General features: G+C 44.0%; 2 protein-coding genes and 1 long non-coding RNA gene across 10 annotated transcripts; 1 reads left to right on the plus strand and 2 right to left on the minus strand.

Annotated features, from left to right (window-relative positions):
• Positions 1 to 601: 601 nt before the first annotated feature.
• Positions 602 to 4,122, minus strand: LOC308554181. Its single transcript, XR_013998361.1, has 4 exons — positions 4,033 to 4,122; positions 3,563 to 3,627; positions 2,025 to 2,154; positions 602 to 1,844 (listed from the first exon to the last, which is right to left on the minus strand). It is a non-coding gene; the product is annotated as an uncharacterized lncRNA (long non-coding RNA).
• A 1,194-nt stretch (positions 4,123 to 5,316) lies between these two features.
• Positions 5,317 to 15,573, plus strand: ZNF263 (zinc finger protein 263). Of its 8 annotated transcripts, none has more exons than XM_081131087.1 (8): positions 5,317 to 5,471; positions 5,760 to 5,933; positions 6,239 to 6,601; positions 7,848 to 8,028; positions 8,482 to 8,552; positions 8,850 to 8,976; positions 10,610 to 10,726; positions 11,236 to 15,573. In XM_081131087.1, the coding sequence occupies exons 3-8, from the start codon at positions 6,434 to 6,436 to the stop codon at positions 12,402 to 12,404; spliced, it is 1,833 nt and encodes a 610-aa protein (XP_080987213.1). In that variant the 5' UTR covers positions 5,317 to 5,471; positions 5,760 to 5,933; positions 6,239 to 6,433; the 3' UTR covers positions 12,405 to 15,573. The 8 variants fall into 8 exon arrangements, with proteins under 8 accessions (XP_080987213.1, XP_080987212.1, XP_080987209.1 ...); XM_081131086.1 differs by having other exon boundaries at positions 5,377 to 5,467; XM_081131085.1 differs by lacking the exon at positions 5,317 to 5,471 and adding an exon at positions 5,488 to 5,562.
• A 3,295-nt stretch (positions 15,574 to 18,868) lies between these two features.
• On the minus strand, positions 18,869 to 20,518 carry TIGD7 (tigger transposable element derived 7; the record flags this gene model as incomplete). The annotated part of the gene is made up of 1 exon (XM_081131719.1): positions 18,869 to 20,518. One exon carries the CDS (start codon positions 20,516 to 20,518, stop codon positions 18,869 to 18,871), a length of 1,650 nt encoding a protein of 549 aa, XP_080987845.1.
• Positions 20,519 to 22,984: the final 2,466 nt, after the last annotated feature.

The following is a 22,984-nucleotide window of genomic DNA, read 5'->3' on the forward strand; positions in this document are numbered from 1 at the left end:
AGTACTTGAGAGGTCCAAGGCTATTTTAGATTTGTTGTGCTACGAATAGAGCCCTTGTTTTCTAGAGCCTTTAGGAGACTTAAACAAGTTTTATCAAATATAAGTCTACAAGAAAACCTAAATGAACTTTCAAAGCAGAAACAGAATGAATCTTATTTTCTAATCAATGCAGTTAAAAAATTTAAGAAACTTTCTTTTTTAAAATATATCTTTATTGATTTCAGAGAGGGAGAGGGAGAGAGAGAAATGTCAATGATGAGTCATTGATCAGCTGCCTCGTGCATGTCCCCTACTGGGGATCGAGCCCACAACCTGGGCATGTGCCCTGACCGGAAATCGAACCATGACTTCTTGGTTCATAGGTTGATGCTCAACCACTGAGCCATGCCAGCCAATCTTAAGAAACTTTCTTGACCAGATTAACCAGGTGACCAACTCTTGGTTCAAAGATGAAATAAATTAAAAACTGCAATGACAAACTATTTTGAAATCATCAATAAGGAGAATTATTATATATAAAAATTATGGGATATAACCAAAGCTGTACCCAGAGAAAAACTTAGAACCTTAAGTGCTTTTATCATTAAACAGAGACTAGAAATAAAATACACTTATGTTTATTGAAAGTTTATTTTGTAAAGAGCCTGCATTTAAATATATTTCACTTAATCTTTATAATACTTGAGGGTGGCATTGTTTTTTGTAATCTTTTCAAAATAATCACTATAGCTAGGTGTATCCATTGCAATGTTCTATGTTCTTAGTTTCCAAGAGCTATTTTATATTTCTTGTCTTAATGCTACAAGCACTTTTTTTTTTTTTTTAATCCTCACCAGAGGGCATTTTTTTTCATTGCTTTTCAGAGAGAGTGGAAGGGGAAGAGGGAGAGAGAGAAACATCAATGTGAAAGAGACACATCAATTGGTTGCCTCCTGCATGCACCCCAACCGGGACTGGGATCAAGCCTGCAACTGAGGTACATGCCCTTAGCTGGAATCGAACCCAGGACCCTTCAGTCTGCAGGCAGACACTCTAACCACTGAGCCAAACCAGCTAGGGCTACAGGCCCTTATTAATGTTTAATATGTACAGGGCACTTTAATGGATGACGATATGAATAATAGATGTTCTCTACCCTGTGAAACTCCAGGTGTGTGTGATGTTGATGTATGCATGTTTGTAAGGGCCGAGGAGGACACAGATCATAGTATGATTGCAACTAACCCTCCTATCTAAGGCGAACTGTGTTAGGAGCTAAAAATGAGGCCTAAACAAAGCACCTGAGGACCCAGAAGAAAATTATTCTGAATTGGGGTGGGGCAGGAGTTAACTGCAGTGCTTGCTGCCATAATTCAGGGTCTGCATCATGAAGATATTTTGTTGCTATTTTGGTTTGCTTTGGTATCTCCTCTCCAAATAGTTTTTGAAAGGTATAAGTGCTTGATCAAAGAGAAGAAATGTTTTAAGATTCTTCAAACACACTGTCAAATTGCTTTCCATAAAATGTAGTGCATTCATAGGGTCTCTCCCCTGTGTGGAGGCATTGTATCTATAAAGGTCTGAGAAGGAAGCTTTTTCCACAGCCAGGGCACTTATGTGCCCTCTTCTGAATGAATCCTCTGGTGCTCAGTAAGTTTAACGTTGACAGGTTCTTCATTGAAGTTCTCTTTCTATAGAGTGGTTATGATCTATAAGCTTTGCTAAATCGGGGATTTCAACATTGATTTTCTAAACATTTTTAGTCTTTTTTTGTAAAATACACCATGGAGAGCATTCCTCTCTAAAGGAATAATGAATGGATGCAGAGTTCCTGGTTTTTTTCTGCTTCTATTTTCTCTCTTGATCTCAAAGAGAAGAAATAGAAATTAAACATGTTACCCTGTTCCAAGGAGAAAGGGGGAAAGGAGTTGTATTAAACCAGTAATGGGATGACAGAAAGGCCTATGTCGATCCCAAAGCTTTTACTCCAGTTAAGAACTGATTTTTTTCTTTTCTTTTTTCCTTTGTATCCAATGGACACTTACCTATTTTAAAGTCAAATAATTGCTTCATTTCTTGGGAATCCTGCAATCCCTTCATCCATGTCATATCTCTATGCTTCATTGGGAAGCTCAGGTCAGTCTGTGGAACTGGATATCCTGGTCATAAGAAAGACTGGAAGCATGATATTTGGGTCACCATCAGTTTTGCCTGAATTCAAGTTGATTTCTGGAGCAGACAGCCTCTATATTTCCGTCTCAGGATTATTTCACCTGGAGCCTCTGTCAGGCAGTTTTTCAATATTAGAACAAAACCAAAATGAGGGAAAAGCTCCTTTTGTGCTTAATTCAAGGCTATTGTCCTCCCATAGAAGAGGGGTGAATTAATTTTATGTTAAAGTAATGCACTAAATTAGTTTTACATTATGTTTTTAATATTTTGATGATAGAATTGTCTTAGGTTACTGAGTTCCAAGAGAAGAGAGAGAGGTAAAAGTGGGAGTTTTGGAACTATGTTCTGGATTAATTTCAGTTAAGAGACTTTGAAGTAAAAATTGATGATCTGAACTGGGTTGGTTGGTGACCTGCAAAATCTGTCTATATGTTTCTTTTAGCTGAAGTCCAGAAATGGATTATCTTCAAATTAACCAAAACAACTACCTAACAGTGTTTCTAGCGATCTAAGGACAACTAGTAAAATTTTCTCCAGTTCAATTTCCCTCCATGTCCTACCATGCATTCCCTCACTGAGACCAGTTATGGTTTGCAACCCTTTTCATGTGACCCTTCCTCTCCTCTGACAAAAGTTTAGTGGTCTGCAATAACATGTGGGTTGGTAAATAGTGATTTAAGATCCAAATAGAGAAAAATGGTTAAATATCAACATTAACAAACAATATTAGCAAGTTAATTTGGTTAATGTTAATGTGAAGGCAAATTTAAATTCCAAAATATAGGAGCAAAATATCTTATTTTATATTTTCATGGAGAAAGGCAATAATTTCAGATTAATAAAAATAAAATGTGTTTCAAATGATATTCCATTTATATTCACTATTTTATGACTGGATTTCAAAGCTAAGAGTGGGATCAAAGAGTAATGTGGTACACTTAAAAATAAACCCTAAGCCATAGATCACAGGAAAGCTGTAGTCAAATAAACTGGGAAGAAACCAAAACTGGAGAAAGAAGCAAATAGCAAAGGCTTAGGGTGGCAGAAGCCTGGAGGCCAGACTATCCTAAGGTAAGCAGCATTTCAGAAAGACAGGAGCTGCTCATTTGTCTGCTCCCACACCAAAGAGAACAGATTTGAAAATCTTAACACTAGGTTTCATCAAATGTCAATTTGAAAACCAGGCACAGACAACTGCCCGCCTGAGTGCAAGGGAATATAAGGCCAGGTAGGCTGAAAGCAGCTCTAGAGACAGAATCTAGTGCTCATAAGAACTAAGACCAGGAGTAGTAGGGGTTCTTTATTTGAGATTCAATTTGTTTTTCTCTGTAATAGTCAAGGAGCCACCTACAGCTGAAGACAAGAGTATAAGAAAGTAGAATCAACAGTAGTTACAAGAAGGCATACTCACCTCCCTTAACTTTTCACCAAAGTCCTAAAGTAGTGGCTCATACTCTTTTTGGTGGTTTTGACATCCTAGAAAATACACACACACATGCAATTTTGCATACAACATAAAAATGTTTACAGAATCTCTAAATCTATCCACGTGACCCTCTAGAACTTCACTGACCAATCTGGTAGTCACAAGGTAGCAACACTAGCTGCATTTTAAGTGCTCACTAGACAACACTGAATTAAGTTCTGTTGGACAGTGCTACTGTAGAATTTCATGGACCCTAGGTTAACAACTTCTGCCCAAATGAACCCCCATAGATCTGCTGGCCTGTAATCCCACTCCCAAATACCAGCTACTTTCTGTCTGAATATAGATGGGCCTTAAAAAAATGGCAGAGGAATATTAACAGTAATTTTAAGTAATTCTGAAAGTCCATCTAGCCTTAAGTACCCATTAATAACCTAAAATCGAAAGGAACTTACATAGCAAATGATCCATCCTTTATTCTTCCCATCTCAAGGTATGTATAGTTTTGCAAACATTCCCATACACATCCTACAATAATAATCCAAGTGGCTTTTCTATGAGATAGGACCATGCTTTAGGAACTTGCTGTGCATTAATAACAGCTAATATTTACTGAGTCCACACTGAGTGCCAGGTACCATTCTAAGCATCCTACAGATTAACTCATTTAAACTTCATCCAGTGTTATGAGTATAGAATTATCCCCTCAAAACTGATGAGGGGACTGAGGTTTGGGACTTAACAAGATTTAGTAACTTGTCTGAGATGACATAGTAAATGCCAGAGAACTGGTTATAAGGTGAAAATCTACAGTCTTAAAGATAAATCTCTAAAACATGAAAATGGTCTTAGAGGTCTCTGAGCTCACGTTTTTCTGAGGTCACAAGGTTTTCTGAAACGGACCTACACCTGCCAGTGCACTGAGGTCTCTGGATCTGCATTTGCCACACCAGCTCGTGGACCTGACTTTTTCCCTGGAGTGGAACAAGAAAAAAACCCTCAGGACTGTCTCTGCGGCCTCATGTCACCCTTTACCATCGTGGTAGCTTTAACTTCAGCGACAGACTAGCTGTGTGACCCTGGCTGGGCAAGTGACTTAACTGACACTCGGTGCCGTTTTGTAACGTGGGCATAATAGTGTATACTTCCTACAATTTTGTGTGTTGTAAGGATCCGGCTACATGTAAGCAGGCGCTCAATAAACCGTTCTGGCTGTCACGATTCACTCCTATTACGCTTCCATCTCCTGAGCCCGCGGGCCTGACCGTTGCTGGAGGGAATGGAGAAGCTGGGCGATCCTCCCCTCACCGGCACAGAGCACTCAATTGCTCGGCCAGGAAACCGACCCTCCGGGTTTGCTTCTATTCACCTCTCACCACGAAGGTTCACGGCGGAGGTAGGAGGGAGACGAGTAAGATCCTGCCCGCGCAGGGCTGGACGAAGAACACGTCCCAGGCAAGCAAGTTTAAAGTCTGTCTTACAATCGGAAGCCGGTGGCGCGGGGCCGAGTCCCTAGCGGCCCTTGGGCCATCCAGCCGCCCAAAGCAGGACGCTGCCGGGTCAGAGATCCGCCGCCGACTAACCGCCCCAAACCCCCAGTCCCGGGGAGGATTCGCGGTTCCCGGGACCGCCCAGACCGCGAGCTCGGCGTAGTCACGTGTCGCACGGTGGATTACATCTCCCGGCAGGCCCCGCGGCGACGCTGAGCTGGGCGGGGCAGTTCTCTTCCAGGCCTCCGGGAGACGCCGAGCTAGCGAGCGGCCACCGTCTCGTGAGCCTCCTGTGCTGCTGGGGCAGATGGCTCCCTCTCCTGCAACCCTAAGTTACTGGAGTGGCTGGAGACCGCCTTTAAACCCATTATGACCGGGACAATGACTCTCAAACTTGGCTGTGGGTGAATACTTTCTCTGGGGGGGGAGGGATGTTAATTCGGATTTCCGGCCCACCCCGACACTTAGACGCATTGGATCTCACGTGGCTCGAGGGTTTGTATGTTCGCTTTCCGGGGAATTCTGACCCAGGTAGCCCGCCGGTCACACCCGTTTGGGATCACTTTTACAAATCTATATAGCGAACCCTTCCCCTCCTTTGGCCAACCCCAGGAAACTCTGGAGTTTCGGGACTCGCCGGGTGACCCGGCCTCTCGTCTCGAATTGGCCCCTCGCTTGTCCCGTCCCTGCAGATAAATCTCCCTTTCTGGTTGGTCGGTGGTGAATCTGTGGCGAGATCTGGCCCAATGGGCGCTGTAGTTCGCAGAACGTGACCTGGAAGTTGGTTCCGAGCAGGCGCCGTTGGCTGTGGATGCGTAACTCTCGCGCTGAAACTTCCGGCGTGGGAGCCGAGCCCTGAGTCCTGCGTGAGTCCGCGACGCAGGGAGAAGCGTGGCGCTTAGGTCCTTCCCTAGGGAGGTCCTGGGGAGGGCTGGGGAGGGCTGGCGCGGCGGCTCCCGGGACGGACTGAGGCCAAGGCGCCGGAGGCGGCGGCGGCCTGGCTAGAGCTGGCTCTTCGGCCGGGACTTGAAGCCCACCCAGGGTCCTCGGGCTCCTGCTGACGCCGGCCATCTCTGCGCGAGGCTGGGGGCTCCTTTCCAGGCGGGCGTAGCTGGTTCCCGGGGTAAGGCACTACAAGGGCCTGACGATGGCGTCGGGCCCTGGCTCCCAGGATCAGGAAGGGCTTCTGATAGTGAAACTGGAGGAGGACTGCGCCTGGAACCAGGAGCTGCTCCCGCCAGACCCAGGGCCCAGCCCGGAGGCCTCCCACCTGCTGTTCAGACGGTTCCGCTTCCAAGAGGCCGCTGGGCCCCGGGAAGCCCTCAGCCGGCTCCAGGAGCTTTGCCATGGGTGGCTTCGGCCTGAGATGCGCACCAAGGAGCAGATCCTGGAGCTGCTGGTGCTGGAGCAGTTTCTAATCATCCTGCCCCAGGAGATCCAGAGCAGGGTGCAGGAGCTGCATCCGGAGAGCAGCGAGGAAGCAGTAACCCTTGTGGAAGATATGCAGAGAGAGCTTGGGAAACTGAAGCAACAGGTGAGAAAAAGAGGTGGTTTTTTTGGGGGGGTTTTTTTTGCGGTTTCTTTGGCCCCAGGACTGGGACAGCGTGCCCACCCCAGTTCCCTATACGAATTTACTTGGTTTCGCTGAAAAGGCCTTACATGGGCAAGAGGCCTTTTTGTAGCTTAGTCAGGAACAGTCATCCTTCAGATTTTATCCAAATGGACAGTGAGTAGTGAAGAGTGTACTGTTTCCACATGGAGTCAGTGTCTCTGCATTAGTGTGAGCCCGGGACTTAGCTTGCAGGGTTCAAATCGTTACTGTTTCATACTAGCATTGTGACTTTGGGCAAGTTACTTAATCTTTGGGGCCTCAGATAGCCACTGGTAAAATGAGAATGATAAAATACCTCCTAGTGTTGCTTTGGGGCTTAGAGGGAGAGCAGCATGTAATGCCCACCACACCCCCAAATTCTTGCAGCACACTGGTTGAAAATCACACCTTTAAACAGCCACACTACTTTCTGAATCACACTTTTACCAGTATTTTTTATTTTGCTTGGTGCACTGAAGCAAGCAAGTTGTTACTGTCAGACATACTTTTTTTTTTTTTTTAATTGATTTTAGAAAGAGGAAAGGAGAGAGACATCGATTTGTTTCTTCAAGATATCACTTATTTTTGCATTCATTGGTCGATTCTTGTATGTGCCCTGACTGGGGATCAAACCCGGAACCTTTGGCATATCGGGACGACATTCCAGCCAACTGAGCCATCTTGCCAGGGCCATGTAGTTTTGATCACACTACTGGCTTGTAGTTAGTGCTTAATAGCTGTTAGCTCTTGTTATATTAGGGTCAGTAGTCTGGTCTCCTATGCAGAGCTTGGTGGGAGTTAATAGTGGACTTAGAAAACCAGTTTGGCACAGAGGCTCTGAGGGCACTTTTGCCCACGGCGCCACTCAAGTTTAACTTACCCAGTAGTGAGGAATGGAAGCATCTAGAAAAGGTGGGGACAAGTAAGAGGTAGTGAGGTGTGTCCAGAAGACCTGTGGGGCAGGTGTGCTTTGGTAGTAGACCCGTCTCCCTCTAAACCCCCACTCCCACCCTCATTTTTTCTCATGCACTTGGGATCAGAAAAGCCTGTAATGGAAACTATCCTTCTCTCTTGCTGGGTCCAAAGGTATGCACCAGTGATTCACTTTTGAAGGCCCTCAGAATTCTGTACTAATTTCCTTTCCGGTGGGGCCCTGTTGTGATGATGAGTAATATGGGTTGGTTCCCAGGTCACAAACCATGGGCGGGGAACAGAAGTGCTTTTGGAGGAGCCTTTGTCTCTGGAAACAGCACGAAAGTCACCGAGCTTCAAGCTGGAGCCAGTGGAGCCTGAGCGAAGCCCTGGTCCCAGGCTGCAGGAGCTGCTAGGCCCCAGCCCTAAAAGGGACTCCCAGGCTGTAAAGGAGAGGGGTGAGGAACAGTTATCTGGGTAGGTGGGCGGGAGGAGGGGCTTTGGGTTTGCCTCTGACATCTGCAGGATGGAGCACCTATGCCAAGGAGAGGGAATTTCTGATCTTAGCTTCTCAGAATGGAGTGAAAGACCTAGAAGTGGTGGTTGGGCTCTGGGGTTGGATGGAGGGAGGGCGATTTCTTAGCTCTTTCGTATGCAGAACAGAGACATTTAGAGCTAGATGAATGATTGAGGGCTTGAACTCTGCGGACAGACTACTGGTATTCCTTATCCTCACCCCTGCATTTAGGATGCCATTTTGGAAATGGCTTAATTGTGCCTCTCTTCTTTTGTTCAGTGTTCAGTCCTCAGAGCAGAGACTGGGTGTTGGGAAATGGATACTATGTTGTAATAATCCTTGGGTTGTCAAGAATTAGGAATGCCATTCTCATCATGATTTCTATCACCTTCAGCATTATCTGCTCCCTGGCTTTCTCTCTTTCCTCCCGAAGGAAACATGGAAGACAAGATGGCTGGGCCCCAGGTGATGTGGGAAGTTCCCAATGTCTTCCCCTAGCACATACCCCCCCACACACACACCCTGTGTTGCTCTTGTGGTGGTGGGGTCCTTTTGCCACTTGGAGAGGATCCTTTCTCCCTCACCAGTGTGTTTCCCCTGCCTTCTTTATATGCCTCCTCCTCACCTCACTCCTAGGCCTGGCACCCTTCTTCCCCATGAAATGTGTCCTCGGCACTCCTGGGTATTGCCCCTTTAACCCTTGACTCTGCTTGAATTGTTCTTGGTGCCTCAGGGGCTAAAGGAGATCTTGTGCTGTTTCAGTTGCCTGAGAGCTTAGAGGACGTGACTATGTACATCTCCCAGGAGGAGTGGGGGCATCAGGATCCTAGTAAGAGGGCCCTCTCCAGGGACACGGTGCAGGAGAGTTATGAGAATGTGGACTCACTGGGTAAGGACTTCTTTTCCAGGGATGAAGACTGAGCCATTTCTGACCAGGTTCCTGTGTCTTAGCCGCTCACCTCCCGGATATAAGTTCCCAATTTTTCCAAAAGACCTCCCTTTTTCTAAAATCCCCTGAACTAGGATGGGTTAAACATCTTCCAAGTGGCACATCTGGCACACTTATGGGCCCCAGCTGCCAGAGCTAAAGGAAAGGAGTCTGAGCTATAATGGACTTCCCAAGGCAGAACAAATCAAATCCAGTGATTGCCTCCCTTCCTGGCATTACACTCAGTGTCCTAGGATGCTGTGGAACTATAAGTTCTTGATGCATTGCAATTTTGAAATGCTTATTCTTGTGATCTCACTTGTGTTTTCTATGCTTTGTTAGTATTTCTAGGCTCTTCCCCAAAGACAGATTTCAGGGGCAGTGGCGTCAACATTCCAGCTTAGCAGCTCTCCCAGACCTTAAAAATTCAGGAACTGGGGAAGAACTTATGAAAATTTGAAAGTGATATGTATAGTCAAAACTGGAGCTAAACAAATCAAGCATGAATTAAGGTGCATCTGTGTGTTTACCTATAATGCAGTCATTTAAAATGATGCCTATGAAAAATGGCAAAACATAGTTTTTTAGGTGGAGAGTATACAAAACTCAGAATTTAGGTGAAGAGTGTACAGGTATTGTTTAATTTCTTCAACTTTTATGTATATATGAAAATTCTCATAATAAAAGTTGGGGGAAGACTTAAAAAACAACCTAAGGCAGGAATGTGTCCATTACGATTATGGCTACATTGATGCACACACCATAGAAGAGTCACATAGGACTTTGTTTTCATACATTAGGTTTTTGTAAAGAAGCCCCGCTGTCAGTCTCCACTGTCACTAATTCTGCAAAGGGGTCACTGCTGGGTTTGATTCCCTTAATTGAGACCTTCTCCAGGTTCCCCATCACCCTGCTGTGGTTTGGTGCCCTCAGTTGAGCACAGCTTTCAGTGAGTGCTAAATAGGAAGAGAAGTTGAGATCACAAGTTCGGAAAACTAAACTGTTTAAAGTCCACGTTTCCTGGAGTTGGAGTGAGGTTTTGTTTTTAGCATAGCACAGGAATGGCACTTTAGGATTTTGACCTCAGAGTCCTTTCAGAGCCCCCTGTCCTAATATGATTGTTTATCATATTTTCTCTTTTTGGAATTGCCCAAACTAAGTTCTATTCTCTATTTCTATGTAAGAGTCAAGGCTCTTTTACAATATTAAACTGATTCCTCAAGGAACATGAAAATTTGAAAGTGATATGTATAGTCAAAACTGGAGCTAAACAAATCAAGCATGAATTAAGGTGCATCTACTCTATGTTCGTTTGATTGTTTTAATTACAAAAGTGGTACATTATCATTGCAAAAAAACCCTAAGTACTACAAAAGTGTAAAAGAAGAAAGCTATAGTCTCCCCCAGTTTCTTTCTTTAGAGGTAACCATTGGGAACAAGTTAGCAGGTTAGTGTATATTCCAAGTAATTGCTGTCAGACTTAGCGTGCCCTCTGTATCTACCCACTGAGGACAGGGAACAAGACTGTCTTTGTTTCCCCTGCCTAGTGGAGGAAAGTGGTGACACAGAAATCTATTTCTTTCATTGTGAACAGAGTCTCAGATTCCCAGTCAGGAGGCCCTGAGCACCCAGGTGGAACACGGAAGAAAACTATGGGATTCCAGTGTCCAGATTTGCAAGGAGGGACTGAGCCCCAGAAGCTCAGCCCAAGGTAAGGAACTTTAGCAGCCTGTCCAGCTAGTTTCCCCCTGTTGGGAGTGAGGCATTTGAGGGTTTGGGTGTGGGGCTAGCCCATCACTGCTGCCAGGAAGGTACATTGCGTCCTATATCTCCACTGCCCACTTCCATTCTAGTGAGGCAGGCGAGGCACCCAGAGTTCAAAACGTAAGGAGGCATTCACTCCTGGGCTCACTTGCCTATCCTAGTCCCTGCCCTGCTCCATCCCACCCATTTCCGAAGGGCAGAGCCAGAGGCTCAGTTGAAGAGGGATTTGGGGGCCCCTATAAGGGAATAAGACTGGTCTAAGCTCTGGTTCCTGAGCGATGGCCCCACCTTTTATCCAGATACCTCTCTAGAGTGCTTTCCCTATATGGGGAAGATGGAAAACAGATTCAATCAGCCTTTCTGGATTTCTGACCTACTGGCAGTAGAAGGCATATGGGATTTTCTTTTCTTTAGGGAAGAAATAATATGGAGATTTGGTTTCTCTCACTCTACCAGGGGAAGAGAAATTTGAGAGCCGGGAAGAAAGTACTCTGTCTGTTTCTCCTGAGAACATCCATCTGCAGGTGCTTCTGCCTGGCCAGGCCAGAGGGGAGGTGCCCTGGAGTCCTGAGCAGGGACAGCCTGGGGACAGGGCAGAAGGGCATTGGGAGCCTTCCCCAGAGGATCGGATGGTGCAGTCCTTAGTGGGGGCCGCAAATTGCAGAGAAGTAGGGCGGCCAAAGGAACTGCAGCCAAAGAAGCTCCATTTATGTCCCTTGTGTGGCAAAAATTTCTCTAACAATTCTAATCTAACTAGACACCAGAGAATACATGCAGCAGAAAGACTGTGTATGGGTGTGGAGTGCAGTGAAATCTTTGGCGGGAACCCACACTTTTTATCACTACACAGAGCACACTTTGGAGAGGAGGCCCATAGGTGCCTCGAATGTGGAAAAAGCTTCAGTCAGAATACCCACCTGACTCGCCATCAACGCACCCACACAGGCGAGAAGCCCTATCAATGTAATATATGTGGAAAAAGCTTCTCTTGCAACTCCAATCTCCACAGACACCAGAGAACACACACTGGTGAAAAGCCCTACAAGTGCCCTGAGTGCGGGGAGATTTTTGCTCACAGTTCCAACCTCGTTAGGCACCAGAGAATTCATACAGGAGAGAGACCCTATAAGTGTGCTGAGTGTGGAAAAAGTTTCTCTCGCAGTTCCCACCTTGTCATACATGAAAGAACTCATGAGAAAGAGAGGCTTTACTCCTTCTCCGAGTGTAGGGAAGCAATGAGTGACAGTGGCCCCTTTCTTACAAATCATGGAACCCACAAGGCAGAGAAGAAGCTCTTTGAATGTTTGACTTGTGGGAAAAGCTTCCGGCAGGGTATGCACCTCACCAGACATCAGAGAACGCACACAGGAGAGAAACCATATAAATGTACCCTTTGCGGGGAAAATTTTTCTCATAGATCCAACTTAATCAGGCACCAGAGAATTCACACGGGAGAGAAACCCTATACCTGTCATGAGTGTGGAGACAGTTTCTCTCACAGCTCCAATCGGATTCGTCATCTGAGAACCCATACAGGAGAGAGACCTTATAAATGTTCTGAATGTGGAGAAAGCTTTTCTCGGAGTTCACGCCTTATGAGTCATCAGAGAACTCACACCAGATAGAAAAATGGGGTTTCATTTCACCGTATTCAGAGGGTTCTATTGTTGAAAGCTGGTATTTCTTGTCCTGCTGACCAAATCAACCTGTGTTTTTAATGTAATTACTATAAAGAGTAACGGGGATGGGAGTTATTGTGAGGGAGGTGCAGAGGCAGCAAAGGATTAGTATAAAACTAAAAAGGAATTCTGTCTGAACTAGTGAGGATGACAAGTCTTTGAGGTGACCTGCTCAGGGCAGAATTCTCTGTGAAGTCCACTTTGTCTCATGGTGCACCTACCCCCTTGACATACTAAGACAAGTTGTGATTTGGATGCCTTACTGTGTCTGGTCTTTCCCAGCAATTTGGGAATCCATATGACTTTCTGTTACTGCTTCCTCACTTGGGACATTCAGCAGGAGCATTTGAGCTCCTGAGGCCCTTGAGACCAAAGAAGAGGGGCTGAATCTCCTGGGAAACCAGCTTGAGGGCAAAGAAAGACTGGTGGTGAGTTGTAGCTCTCCCAAAGGCCTTGACAGGGAAGCCACAGCTCCTCTCAATTGCCTGACAGGAGGTCCCATTGGCAGGCCATGTATGTCAGTGTCATCTCAGACAAAAAGGACCCAGAGACCTAAGGGAAATAATAAGAAGGAATTTTTAGGTCTAGGAATTGGCAGAGGGAACTGGAGTCTAAATTAGTCTACCCTTTGCAGAGATCAAGACTTCCCCCGCCTCTGTCAGAGAAGGGTAAATCAGAGCTCCGGAGTCTTCAGAGAGTTATGTAAGATGGGTTCCCTAGGAGACTTTCAAAACATGGATCTTAGGGAAATTAGGATCATGCCTTTCCCTATTGGAAATATGTCTGGATGGTAATAAATATCTTTAAGAACCGTGAAAGTGTGTGACTCTTCATTGAGGGCCTTTGTCCTGGCCTCCAGTGTTGATCTGTCTCCCATCTGTTTTGGTTGGAGGACCTGCTTTTTCTTTGTAGTCTGGGTTGGTTGAGAAGCGACCCACAAAGGTGGCAGCAAACAGGTTGAGGTAGGGTGTCGCATGGTAACAAAGAGGCAAGCCCAGTGGGGTAAAGTAATGGTTTCTGAGATTTTCTTTCCTTCTGCGGTGTACAGCAGAATTGTCTTTAATTTTTTGTTTAGAATGTTTTATTTCTTGGGAAGTAACTGAAGGAAGATCGGGCTCTTCAGAGACAGGATATTTTGGTTTTACAAATGATTCCCAGGAAAAGATGGTCCTGATGTAACTGAGTTATTGCCCATTAGTAGAGGGGAGGACAAATTATTAGGGGGAAGCATTATATTTTAGAATGGGTAGTCAGGAATAGGAATTTTAGAAGTGTATATCTGTGGGAAAAAGGTTAGAATACCAGGAAGTATTCTAGGAGTAGGACATTCTGATGCCAGGAAAACATCTAACTAGCTCTTCGGGAGAAAAATATAAAACATTCCATTGGAAACCAGCTATCAAATTAACAATTTTAAGTGAGAAAAACAACCCTTTCCCTGTTAGAAATGTTTGGATGGTAATAAATATCTTCAAGATTGACAGGCAGGAATGATGAGGTCTTCCCTTGTAGTCACATTTCAAAGAGCAGGTCAGAGGCCCTTAACTGCAGGCTCCTACGAGATCACTGCAAGGGATGGCCAAATGTATGCTTTTTACATTCATACTTGTACATTACACACAGACTGTTGCCATAATGCCCCACCCACTTCTTATTAGTCTTGCCTTAGCCCTGCCTCAGTTTAGTACTGAGTTTTTCCTTGGTTTTCTGAGCCAATTATTTAAAATATTACTGTTTCTCATTTCTTTGCCTTTCTCTTATCTACAAGAGTGCAGTGATAGAGTGGGTGTGTGTGGAGGGGGTGAGGGGAGGGTTAAGGATTTGAGAGATTAGTGTAGGATCCATGGTGGTGGTAGTGGGACAGGGATGATGTGGTTGCTGATGCCATGAAATGGGTGGGTGTTGTCAAATTGATGTTACTAAGCATTCTGTGGTTAAGATCTGCAATGTGTGCATTGTAAATCTCACAAGAATGAAAAGTACCCCTCCCCCTTCACTCTCCCTCCTCTCACCTCCCTCCTCCCAATAATATCACCCATATAGATCTTATGATATGTCCAACTGGTGTTGCTCCTGCTTAGAGCACTGCAGCTTGAGGCTTATAGCAACAAGGACCCCCAGGTATTTGGCACTAAAAAGGTTTTCCAATAGGAGCTTCTACTCAGTCCCCAGTGTAGCTCCCTTTCTAGCAAATTTTAGATGCATAGCTATTCTTGGCCTTGTTTTAATGAGATAATGTCAAGTTATTGCATGTAAAACAGCACAGTGCCTAGTACATAGAAAGTACTCACCTATTTGTGCCATCTATGGGCAGATAATATTTGCAGGACTCTCTTCTAAGCCACCTGGTGCTGGGATCAGTGTAAGACCACAATGGAAGAACTTGGGGGAACAGTCTGATATGGACAGGCAGGATTGATGAGGTATTCCCTTGTCACATTTCAAAGAGCAGATGAGAGGCCCTTAACTGCAGGTTCCCTTGAGATCACTGCAAGGGATGGTCAAATGTATGCTTTTTACATTCATACTTCTACATTACGCACAGACTGTTGATGCAATACTTTTCATCTGATTGTCCTCTTGTAAAAGAAATCAGAACATTTCAACTGGCTTTTATGTCAAAGGGAGAATGATGCAATAAATACCCCTGCCCCCTAAGTTCAAATGGGTACAAAGGAGACCTGGGAGATGTGGCCTGACCCTGAGCAATAGCCACACGTCCTTGTAGCAAATGTAGTACAGGAGACCAGCAGAAAGGCTCCTGGGTGGAGAATCAGTAACACATTTAAGCAGTGTGAAATGCCTGGCAGAGGCAGACTAAAAGCAGGCCAGACAGCAATGAGGACAAAGCCTGAAGGGCCAGAGACTGGTAGTGTTAAACACTAAATTGTTATTGTTTTCCCCCAGAAAAACGCATCAGAAATAATTTTAAGAATTTTTACTGCCCGGCCGGGCGTGGCTCAGCAGTTAAGCATCGACCTAGGATCCAGGCGATCAGGGTTCCATTCCCGGTCAAGGCACATGCCCAGGTTGCAGGCTGCAGCTGATCAATGACTCATCATTGATGTTTCTATCTCTCTCCCTCTCCTTTCCTCTCTCTGAAATCAATAAAGATATATTTAAAAAAAAAAAAAATTTTACTGTAGAAATGAAAGAATTTATGGGTCAATATAATCTGAAATTTGCTAGTGAATCATTACTATTGCTATTGCTCATCATTTAAATTATCAACTGATACAATTTTAGAATAGGCAAAATCCCCACCATTGCTTTAAGACTTGTAACTTTTGTAAATGTTCCACAGGTATTTGAAGCAACTTAAGTCATGTAAAAAGTCTTTGTTACAGTAATCCAACTAACAAATTAGCACTAGAATTCCCAACTTAGTTGCATGTCAAGAACTCAAGAACAGCAAGATGAGTTAAAGCAAAAGTGCTTAAGACGCATTTTCTTTTAGTCTTCAATCTAGCTTGCAAGCACTTCTGATTAAAACTTGATTTACATCCTTGAAAGGGAGGTTGATAATTCCTTCTTATCATATACTTTTTACTAAAATGGTCTAAGTCTTGCCTGAGTTAGGAGGCAGTGGGAATACTCTAGGTAAATTCAACAATGACAAAATGGTTGATGAAAAATGCCTCACACAAGTAAAATTCTGACAGATCTTCCCCAGTTAATGTCCCCAATTCATCTCTGAGACACCTTGAATGTGTCAGAAGCTTCAGGCAAATCAAAACTGGTGACTCACCAGGATCCAAACTTGCTCCAGGGAGACAGTAAGATTTCCCCAGGCAGAAAGGGTGGGGAAAGAAAATGCTTATTTTATTTCTGAAATACTAGGGTATGTTTTGGACATTATGAGGAACTGTTTGCCTCTCCATTCTCACTTTCTCTCAAGGCAGGAAAACACAACCTGGGTGTAGTTCTCTACTCTGAACGTGAGAGTTTCACCGCTCCCCTGGAAGAGGGTCCAGCTTACATATAGGAATCCAGCCCCAGCCATTGGAACAAGTGAGATGCCCAGGTTTCTCGGAGGAGCTCTAGTCTTCAGGATGGTTTCCAGAACCAAAGACTTCAGTCTGTTCCCTTTCCCAGGTGGGGGCAAAGCAAAAGAATTTGTGGCTCCTGCAGTTTAGCCTTCCGCTGTTATCGAGAATGGGGCGCCGCTTCCCTAAAACCTCCGGCCTGCTCCAAGGGACTGGTTCCCAAGCGGGCCCTAGGAGGAACAAGGGCTGATGCATCGGCGGCCACATTCCGACAAACCTTTATCCTTTGCTTTGGAACCGGGCACCGAACCCAGGGAATATGAGGGCACACCGACACTTGCTGGCGGGCACCCTACGGCTGAGCCGGCTTGCGTTCTCCCCAAGCTGATCGCGCCACCCCAGTCGCTCTACCCAGCCGGCTGGCGCTTTATGGCTGCACCGGGAGGCTCCCTTCCCTGGGGCTCTCCCTCAGCCGCCTGACCGGCTCAGCCTGGGCCGCTCTGGCCCATCAGCCGGAGCTCTATGGTCACGCCGGCTAGAGCTCCCACAGGCCCCCAACCACGAGGGCTGAGCCGGCCTTTTGGGGCCTAGGGCTTTCCGCTCCACACGCTCTCCGGGATACTGGCGGCGCCATGGCAGCCTGAAATGTCTCGGGTTCCTCAGAGGCGCTTGCAGGGCTGGGCGCCCCTCCGGTTCTCTGTCCAGCAGATGGTAGTCGCAAAATTGGGTGGGGATGGGCACCTGTTAGGGGGCCTCTCACAGGTGGGGAAGGGTGGCTGCCCTCCGGGGGCGGGTGTTTATTTGAAGGCAGTGGGAACCAAGAAGGGTTTTAAGGTGGAGAGGCGTCTACTCATTTTGTTTTAGTTCCCTTCATATGGTTATCGGGCGGGGAAAGGATGGGGAGAGGACAAGAAAGGAAGGCAGGGAGACTAAAGAGAGGTGCAGTCGCCAAGGCAGGGCGTGGTGGCAGCCTAGACCTGGACGAAACAGTGAGGCGGGAGAAGTGAGACATTTAGGAGGTAAAACCGACAGGACTTCAGGGCCCAGACTGAAGTCTAAAACCTTAGGATGACCCCAAGGACATTGAAATTTTAGCCCTGACCTGTCTTACCTGCCAGCTGCTCCACAACAGCAAACATCCGGGGACCTTACAGCTTCCCAGGGAGGTGCACTCTCACACCGAAGAGCCTGTACCCAAGCTCCCCTTTTGCCAAGATTGCTACTAAACTTCAAAGTCCAACTCAAAAGGCACCCCGGACCCTCTCAGATACTTCCCCTTCTATCCAAGCCCTCTCCATACTCATTTTAGCTCTTACACATTAAATAGTAGTTTGTTCCTATTTGTTTTCTTTGTAATTCATGTCTAAAAGCCCAAACTGGCCCTGGCCGGTGTGGCTCAGTTGGTTGAAGCATTATCCAGTACACCAAAAGGTGGCAGGTTTGATTCTGTCAGGACGATCCCCTATCCCTGGTCAGGTTGAGCTGGGGAGGCAACCAATTGATGTCTCGATGTTTCTATTTTTTTTCTAAAGCTTAAAAATAAAAAATAATGCCCAAAGCTGTGCTCTGTGCCCAGCATAGAAGGGAAATGTGACATTTCCAGGATAAATGGATACTTTTGAAAAGGGTGTGACTGATGGCCATTTATTCTGGGAATTATTACCATTGGGGAGAAAAAGATACTGGATGCAATGACTCAAAAGGAACTAGACAGCTGTCCAGTAAACTCATCTGACATACCTTTCAACTTCTTCTATAACCCATTCTACCCCAAGCTTGAAAGGTGTCTCAACAAATGCTAACTTCTTATTAATACCAAAGCCTAAAATGTTAAGACAGCGAAATAGAAAATTGTATTTACAATGAAATCTGCCTATTTTATAAATACATGAAAGATACCAAAGTGTTGAGAGACTATCATTGGTCAATAATAGAATGAGTGCCTTTTATCTTTTTTATATATCTTCTACCATCATATTCCACAATAAGAGGAAAACAAACACTAAGTAGGTGGTAACAGATTTTAACAAACAGAGCATGTGATACCATTAAATTGAAAAGCAAATCTATCCTTATCTTCCTAAAGGTAACTAGTCAGAATATAGCTTTGTTATATGCTGTGACTACATTAAGGTAGAATTTAATGCTTTTCCCACATCCATTCTATCTTAGACAATCTAGGACAATACTCATTATTCAGGTCTTTGTCTAAAATAGAAAAAATAATAGATTAATGAATATATTTATACATGATATTGATAAATTGAAGAAACATACATTTCTTTTCAAATTGTGTATTTTATAAACAATATATAAATGGACATTGATATGCAAAATGAGGTCAGCTGATAAAAACAGTGACAATCCACAATAGGTCTACATCATGTATTATCATATAACTTCAGAAATCTTTAAACACAAAACCTAATTACTAGAACCAGAAGTCGAAGGCATACTGAAAGAATCCTTAATATTATGAAGCCTCGGTTTCAAAAAGCTACCAATTCTAGAATGGACTCTACTCTGGAACTGTTTCTTGATTATTTCTTGTTGCATCTCTTTCAGTGTGAAATGGAACTTTTGAAACTCAGGTGTGGCATCAACAAAGTCAAGAAGGTAGTCCAAACTCTTTCTTACAGCAGATAACTTAAATTCGGCATTCTGCTCTTGAGCTCCTCCTCCTTTTTGAACAACTTCCTTTATAATCCCACCTTTTGATTTTGGGGGAGTACCCTTTTCTTCATCACCCCCATTTAACCACACCCTATCACAATCCAGCTTGGTTTCAGATTTCCCACATTTCTTAAGACTTTGTCTATAATCCTTATTTTCTAATCTTTGAAGATCATTTTCAGGTTCCTTTCTATAAAGAAGATTTTCCCATGCATTTGCTATGGTGGTTTGTTTTACTTCACCCCAACTGTTTGCCCAATTAAAAACTGCACTTTTTATATTGTAGATTTTAATCTTGGAAACTCCTTTTTCTCCTTTATCTTGCTCATCATCGCTTTCTTCAAAAATTACAAGACTCTCTTCAAGTTGCTTCCACCTATAAAGTTGTTTGCAGCTTAAGATCACACCTTGATTCATTGGTTGAATCAAGGTTGAAGTGTTGTGGGGAAAAAACATGCACTTTATTCGACCATCCTCACTAGTTAGTGATTCAGCAGAAGGGTGAACTGGGGAATTGTCCAGAAGTAACAAGGCCCTGACATCCTCTTCATGGAATCTTAGAACATTAAGTTGAAAATGCCTGACCTCAGGAACAAAATTTTGGAAGAACCATTCTGTAAATAATTCTCTGGTGAACCAAACATCTTTACTAGGTTTATATATAACAGGTAATGTACTTGTGTCCTCTTTCACATTTTTGGGCAGCTTTGATTTTCCAATAATGATAGACTTTAACTTATGAGTTCCATCTGCATTTGCACATAAGAGAGCAGATAACTGTTCTTTGTGTATTTTCCTTCCAGGCAGGCAGATATCTTTTCTACTTGCCTGAGTGTTTTCTTGCACTGATTTCCAAAAGAGGTCAGTCTCATCCCCACTGTATAGTTGAGCTAGACACAGTTTCTCCTCTTTGATAAGCATGGACAGTTTCTGTCGAAATGCCTCATTTTCTGAAACTGAACTTAAGACTTGTTCCGTACATACCTTTTGGTCCCCAATTGCATGCCTATTTCGAAATCTAAAAAGCCAACCAGTACTAGCTTTGAAGTCTGTTCGCCCAAAACACTGTGCAAATCTCTCTGCAGCAGCCTGAAGCTCTACACCTCTAACAGGTTCACCAGCTGAGCGTTTCTGTTGATACCACATGTAGACGGCATCGTCCACATCACCATATTTGGCTCCTGTTGTCCTCTTTCTCTTCTCAGCCCCGACTAATGGCATATCCTGCTTCAGTACAAAGTCCAAAATCAATTTCTTATTCCTTTTAATGTCATAAAATGTTGATTTACTGATTCCAAATTCATCCATTACATTTTTAAGAGATTGTCCAGCTTCAATCCTACTTAGAACCTTCATTTTCTCCTCCAAATTCAATGTTGTATATTTCCCTCTCTTATTCATACTGAATTTGTTTTCAAACAACCGACAGGAAAATAAAAAGGAAAAGCCTTACTGAATTGGAAAAAAAAAATTAAAACAAAACTAGCTTAATGCCCTAGAAGGCATAGGCATTTGTACTGAAGGGTTATGGGCTAAAAGGGATAAGGGCTGATAAATTAAATGTTAGTTTAGAGGTAACGGTATTATAAACTCAGAAAGCTGCAGCTGCTAAAGTCCTTTCTTGCTTTCGCTCATGCAAGACCTGGATGATCAGTTTTCAGAATGTCCCTGCTCCTCTTCTCCCTCGACAGATAGAGCAGCTGCAATCAGGAATATCAGGAATACCTGCATACTCTCTGGAAGTCAACACAGGAGAAGACACAAGGAAGAGAGGAGACAAGATGCGTGTGCCCACAAGTACAAGCCCAGGTGAACTAAGTGTCAATAAAAAGTGGTGCTTGCTCTGGCTGGTGTGAATCAGTGGTTAGAGTGTCAGCCTGCGCACCGAAAGGTCATGGGTTCGATTCTTGGCTCCGGTCAGGCTCATGCAACCAATCAATGTGTTTCTCTTACACTGATGTTTGTCTCTCTTCCCCTTCTTCCCTTCCACTCTCTAAAAATAAATGGAAAAAAATATCCTCCGGTGAGGATTAACAGAACAGAACAAAATGAAAAAGTGGTGCTTGAGGCCCTGGCTGGGCAGCTCAGCTGGTTAGAGCATTGTCCCAGTACGCCAAGGCTGTGGGTTTCATCCCCAGTCAGGGCACATACAAGAATCAACCAGCCCTGGCCAGTTTTGCTCAGTGGTTAGAACACTGGCCCAAATCGAACCCCAGTCCCAGGTTCGATTTGGGCCAAGGGGCATGTACCTCTGCTGCAGGCTCAATCCCCAGCCCTGGTTGGGGCACATGTGGGAGGCAACCAATTGATGTTCTTTTGATGTTTTCATCTCTTGCTCTCCCACTCTCTCTGAAAAGCAATGGAAAAAATATCCTCAGATGAGGATCAAACAAAACAACTAAAAGAATCAACCAATGAGTGCATAAGTAAGTGGGACAACAAAATCAATGTTTCTCTCCTTCCCTTCCTCTTTCTCTAAAATCAATCAGTAAATAAAACTTTTTTTTTTAAGTGGTGCTTGAGAAGATGGGACTGTGGAAGCTTCGAAGGCAAGGACAGAGTAATCTTGTGTAGCAGAGATGTAGTGAGGCTTCTCCTCCTCCAAAAGGGCCTGATTTTACCTCACTGCCAGAAAAGAAAATGGGGTTCATATTGCTCTGTATGTAATGTTCACTGGGCAGCAGACCATCAACTGGGACGAAGACTCCAAGCTTACCATGACATTGGGATGTCTGGAGAACTAGAATTCTGTAACAGTTGTAAACATCTTTCAATGAAGAAGAAAGTCAGTAGTTTCTACTGTTCATATGACTGAAATCTAACTTTTATTACATTCAATATAGCATTCTCAAAGACTGATCTTTAAGGTCATCTGTAAGTAGATAAATAATTTATTTGTTATTGGCACTCTTCCACTCTCAGATTTTCCTTGTGTGCATCTGATGTATTCTCAAGTATTATTTTTCAATGAAACTGTTCCATATGTGGGGTATTATTAGCAAGTTTCAGAATCATGGCAATTCTTTGAGGTAAGTGAAACAGTTTCACAAATATTTTACCATAATTAAAACATTTAAAAAAATTTTAAAAATATCTGTCCTTTTGTTTGTTTTCCTAAATTTACATTAGCATTTTAAGTAACACACATTTTATATTTGAGTCTTTATTTGGTTTCTCTTCATTGTAGATTTTATTTAATTTGAAACAAGACTCAATTTTTCCACTGCTTGAAAAAAATTTAAAAAGTTTCTCTACTGGTGTTTCTGATCAATTGTTTCCCATAAATCCTTCTGTTAGCAAAGTCTTCTTTAGCTCAGCTCTCTCAAGTATTCCATTCAGGTCCTCCTGGTGCTGCCAAATTCCATTTATTCCTTAGAAATGTCCTCCTACTCTAGATTAATTTCATGGTTCTCATTCCAGATATAGAACCTCATCGGAAGTAACAAAAACTGCCATTTTTTTCCATTCCAGGTGCTATGAAGAAAAAAAGGTATGTCAGGGAAATTAGAAAAATGATTGGTATTTCAGTTATTTTCCCTCTCCTTGAGGGAAGAGCCTGAATGACTTTCAGTCATTCCTCAACTACATAGAATTCTCAAAAGCCTCTCTAGGAGCCCAGAAGAGCCTAACCATTAGTTTTTCTCTAACATTTGTTGCAAGTGCCAACTGGTTTACGGAGCACAAAGGAGATAATGAAAGGATATCATGGTTAATAGCGTGTGGAGGCAGTGACAGGCTAAGATCAAGCAACCTTGTAAAAGAGGCAGCTATAACTAAGGCAATACTAAAAACACACATTTGTCAGCCAATAGTAGCACTATTAACTCTGACCAGTCACCCAGCAAAAACACTCAGCCTGCCAGGGCA

Source organism: Miniopterus schreibersii (assembly GCF_964146895.1).
Source record: "Miniopterus schreibersii genome assembly, chromosome: 3".
Taxonomy (NCBI): domain Eukaryota; kingdom Metazoa; phylum Chordata; class Mammalia; order Chiroptera; family Miniopteridae; genus Miniopterus; species Miniopterus schreibersii.